This window comes from Austrofundulus limnaeus, unplaced genomic scaffold (assembly GCF_001266775.1).
Source record: "Austrofundulus limnaeus strain Quisiro unplaced genomic scaffold, Austrofundulus_limnaeus-1.0 Scaffold1526, whole genome shotgun sequence".
Classification (NCBI taxonomy): domain Eukaryota; kingdom Metazoa; phylum Chordata; class Actinopteri; order Cyprinodontiformes; family Rivulidae; genus Austrofundulus; species Austrofundulus limnaeus.
In genome coordinates, this window is record NW_013953928.1 from 42,577 (window position 1) to 47,544 (window position 4,968).

Below are 4,968 nucleotides of genomic sequence, written 5' to 3' on the forward strand. Positions count from 1 at the left end.
TCATTATCCAGATTATTCCATAATCTTATTCCTTTGACTGAAGTACATCTGTCCTTTAAATTTGTTAGAATTTTAGGTTTTACAAACAGTTCTAGTCCCTTAAGATTATAACAATTTACCCTCTTCTTAAAATTTGACTGGATCTTCAAAGGTAATACATTTGTATGAGCCTTATTCATAACCTGTAAAATATTATAATCAACCAACTCATAAAGCTTTAATAATTTCAATTGATGAAACAATATATTTGATGGGCGACTGTAATGCTTTCTGGTGATAATTCTTTCTGCTTTTTTCTATGAAATGAAATTAGGATTAGTAATTGTTTTACATGCATTGATATAATCCCAGGGCCTTTAAAACAAATGCAGATAAATTTTATTGATGCTATAAGACAATAAAAGGAAGCTGTTGTTAAGTCATAAAAGAAGTGGCACACTTGTCATRATTGTTTAGCTGCTTTGTGTTTCAGGGTCCTCTTGTTCATTCTGACTTACCTTTAAGATGTACCTGTTTACAGCAGATTGGCTGATCTAGTCACAGCAGGGGCAAGTTTGAAGAAGTATTCAAACAAGTTGCATCAGAAAAACATCCATCAGTTTACATCAAAGTAGGGTTGGGCAATATTGGCAAAAAAATTAATCACGATTAATTGTAGTATTTAGCCGATAACGATTATTTAGATGATTAATCCCCTGGAGTCCCTGGACGCCCTTATGTCCTAGTCACATGACCAATTTAGTGGGAAAGATTTGCTCTTCGTAAAAATCTGTTCCAAATTGTGTCAAAATCACAGTCTTCAGGCTATACATCAAATTTTAAATTGTATTGATAAATAAAAAAAATTACAGAAGTTTTTTTTTTAATGTTCGTCATATTTGAAGCYGAGAGGAGCACCAAGCGGCCTGACTGGAGAAATCTCCAGTTGTTTTTCTACATGTGCTCTCAGACATCCCTAATGCTAAATSAACTTAAACATGATGTTGAAGCTAAAAAAGTTTCATATTTTACAGTTTTAAACCTTGTAGTAAAGTGTTTGAATGTTTGYAGATAGACATTGTAGAGATAACTTTTCTCAGTTTATAGTTTTTTTTTCAAAGCTCTGTCTTTTTTTATTTATAGCTCACTTTGTGTTTTGATGTTTTTCCAGGTGAAGAAGTTAAACTCAATGATAGCAGAGAAAAAGACAGCTCTTGCACCGATTATTAAAGAGCTGAGGTCACTAAGACAGCAGCGGGGAGTAAGTATCTAGACTTTTGATCACTTGCACCCATAAAAACAGACCATTAGGAGTTGTCTTTATTTCATAGGTAACTATGTAACATATAAGATTCCAGACTAATCACTACCATAATATGTTAAAGTCAGGTTTGAAAACATCCTAWTTTTTTATGTAATTCTATTAATATTGATTGAAAAGTCTCAGAGGAGAGAAAACTTTCATAACTGTTTCAATAAATGTTTGGAGTTAACTGCTCCTGGGAACAAGCACTTTACTTGTTTTATGTGTTATACTGAACTATGTCCATTACGAACAATTTACGCGTCCATAAATAAAGTACACAATGGGAAATACCCCTCTGCATTGCTGGGCTGAAGCAGAGGATTAAGTTTTCCTACACGTGTTCCCAGAATTACCCTTCCACTTCACTGGGTAATGTCTGCTAATAAAGAGCTGCAACAGGAAGACACAAATAGATTTTGTAAGATCTGTTGTACGTTTAATGACTAAAATATCAGCTGTGCTCTGAAATGGATCAGGATGATTTCATGTCCCTGTCTCAGCTCTACTGTATCGTTTTTGTAACGGTTTTGTCTCTTTTGCACATTTCATGGGATTCCTATCATAACAGGATCTAAGTCAGGAGTACGAGGAAAAGAAGAAGCAGTATGAAAGTTGTGCTGCTGGCCTGGAAAGCAACCGATCGAAACTGGAACAGGTAGAGCTTTTCATTGTGCTGGACATGCACTAGAAATCCTGGTCTTACATATTTCTCATATATTATGATGTGATCTTTTTTGCTTTGTTTCTTCTTAGGAAGTGAAAGCATTGAGGGAGGAAGTGGCACAGAAGGAAAACCAATACCATTACATAAACTCCATGTCAGAGGCAAGTGCTTTCATGATTCTTATAGGAAAAACATGAGTCACACTATAAYCCAGTTGTTGTAATCCCAAATTTACTGGACTAAAAACTGTACTATATAATACAACTGCAGCATTCTGCATGAAACCTGCCCTTCCACYAACACCCACTGCCACATCAGCGTGATCGTAGCATTTCTTTCATCTGCAGATCACTGAGATGCAAATGGAGCGGGTGGCCGAGGAGATGAAGGCCTACGTGTCGTCGGATCAACAGGAGAGGAAGAAGACCATCAGGTGAGCCCGTCCAGCTGGGCCAGCTGCTTTCTGAAACAATCCTCTTTAAGGTCTTTTTACAAGATGACTTCATCTGCTGCTGTGCAGGAAAAAAAAAACCTGTCAAATCACCAGCTTATGTAATAACTCAGMGCTGACGGGCCACACCTTTATTTGAAAACTCACTGAGTAAGAAGCGGTATTTGATTTACTGTTTCTGTTTTTGCAGGGACGTGTACATGAAAAACATTGCAGAGCAGGAGTTACTTGGAAAGGTGAGAAAAGCATTTCCACGTGCTGACTCATCAGAACCACAGGATCAATTCTTGGAAACATTGCTTTATTCTATCAAGAACAAAGTCAGAGAACCCAACAGGCTTGGCAAGAAGGTTGACTGAACACTTAKTGAGTTGGAGTCAAGTAGATTTGTATTACAGATATTATCTGCTAAAAATAAAGGCCTCATTTTGCCCTATGTTCTTTAAACTGGACTACAGTGAGCAAACAAATGTAGCACAGACAATGAGGTGGTGGATCTTTTTTAGTAAAAACTCAAAAATAAATATGGGTTCTCTCCAGGTAAAAACATGACTGTTAGGCTAAGTGGTAACTCTTAAATTGTTCCTAGGTGTGAGTGAGAGAGTGAATGGTTGTTTGTCTCTATGTGTTCCTGTGATGGACTTGTGACCTGCTCAGGGTGTACCCCACCCCTCACACTGTGACTGCTGGATATGGGCACCAGTGACCCTGAATAAAAAAAAGTGTATAAAGATGATGGATGGATCGTATAGTTTATACACACTGTCAGGGTTCACAGTTTTTTTTTTCATCCATATATTATATATATAATATGGTTTGGGGCCCATTAAAGAGGTCACCATATCATACTTTCAACTCTTGCTTTAACTGACCAGAATGAGACAAGAGTGATACTCAGGCTGATCAGGTCATTCTGACACAACAGCAAGGGAGAAACAAAAGTCAGATAAACTGAACTACAAAAAATGTTTCCAACTAAACTGTTCAAAGCACTGCCAAATAGAAAGCTATGAAAGAGAAGTATTTATGATATCAASTCAAAAACACAAAAATCAAACCACAACACTGAACTTCCCTTTTACTGACCTGCAACATGGTGCAAGTCAGTCTGTGAGCTCCAGATGTGATGCAGCTGGATCTCTGTCTGTTAAATGGCAGGTCAACTCCAAAAGAACTGCTGACTCAACGAAACAAAAAATAAACTACTGCAAATTACAAAATAAACTGCAGCAAAATATAAGGAAGTTGACTCCACAGAATCAAAAGTTTCTGCTACCAAATACTAAGAAAATGTATGTAAATGTGTTACTTTAAAGAAAATTATAAAACATTCTCTCTATAATTATTTTGGCGTTAAATAAATAGAAACAATTTTAGAATCCTATCTAAAACTGTTTTCTAGTTCATCTACTTTCAACTGTATATGTGTTTCTGCATAAAATCTGTTTCTTTCTGGACTGCAGAAGTTACGTGAAGAGCAGAAGCTGGTGAGGGAGAACCACAGCGCCAACATGGAGCAGATGAAGATGTGGCGTGACCTGGAGCAGCTGATGGAGTGCAAGAAGCAGTGTTTCATAAAGGCTCAGAACCAGGTTTCTATTGGTCAGATCACTCAGGAAGGAGGTGAAGACAGGCTGGTGCTGTGAGGACACGTCTGCACAGAGGACTGTTGGTCTTCAGATGTGAATTACTCTCTGTAACCTCCTGTAACATGTAGTGTTTGTCAGGCTTTGTTGTGTTCATTTAAAATCTTTTATGTTTTGTCACATGGTTGTTGAGGTTCGCCTGATAGTTGAAATCTTTTTTGGAACAGACTACAAACTTCTCAGGTTCTTCTCAGATCCACACAGTGAAGGACCTGTTCAAGGACATGTTCTTTTTAATTTGCCTCCCATGGGAGACTTTCCTTTTACGCATCTTTAAGAATCCACTTCCTGTCAAAATGTCCAAACATATCAGCGTACAAAGTGGTGCACTTGGAGCGTGGCAGTGTCAGCTATTTTTGGCAGCACCAATGTATGACCTTGGGTTGTGAATGGAAGTACAACTCTGGATTTCATTAGGACCTCCACGATTTTATTAAAAATCCTATTTTTCTGTTTGATGTATTTGATGGGACTTTCCTAATTAAAGATGATTTCACATTACAGACATTTATGATTTAATAATTTCATTGTGATGTGTTACTTTTACATTACATTTATACACTGCCTGGCCAAAAAAAAAGGTCATCAAATAAAAAAGGTCACTAATATTTGGTTGGACCACCTATATGTTTGATTACAGCACACATTCTCTGTGACATTGTTTAGATAAACTTCATTGTCACCAGATTTCTCTCCATCCAGTGTTGCTTTAATGTTTCACAAAGATCTTTCATTGATGATGGTAGAGTCTGACCTTCTCCAGCACATCCTAAAGATTCCCTGTGGAGCTGATCCATGTGTGAAAATGATGTCTCATGCTCCCTGAACCACTCTTTCACAATAAGAGCCCCATGAATCCTGGCATTGTCCTCTGGGAATATGTCCGTGCCATCAGGGAAGAAACAATCATTGATGGAATAAC

At 37.4% G+C, this 4,968-nt stretch overlaps 1 protein-coding gene across 2 annotated transcripts in view; it reads left to right on the top strand.

Annotated features, from left to right (window-relative positions):
* The window catches only part of ift81 (intraflagellar transport 81 homolog), a 16,395-nt gene extending 11,842 nt beyond the window's left edge, over nt 1-4,553 (top strand). For both annotated transcript variants that reach the window (XM_014032745.1, XM_014032744.1), the window contains 6 exons: nt 1,151-1,240; nt 1,854-1,940; nt 2,039-2,110; nt 2,297-2,382; nt 2,591-2,636; nt 3,864-4,553. In XM_014032745.1, the coding sequence (XP_013888199.1) occupies nt 1,151-1,240; nt 1,854-1,940; nt 2,039-2,110; nt 2,297-2,382; nt 2,591-2,636; nt 3,864-4,046 (564 nt within the window). In that variant the 3' untranslated portion in view covers nt 4,047-4,553. The remainder of the gene's footprint in view (nt 1-1,150; nt 1,241-1,853; nt 1,941-2,038; nt 2,111-2,296; nt 2,383-2,590; nt 2,637-3,863) is intronic.
* The last annotated feature ends 415 nt before the right edge of the window (nt 4,554-4,968 follow it).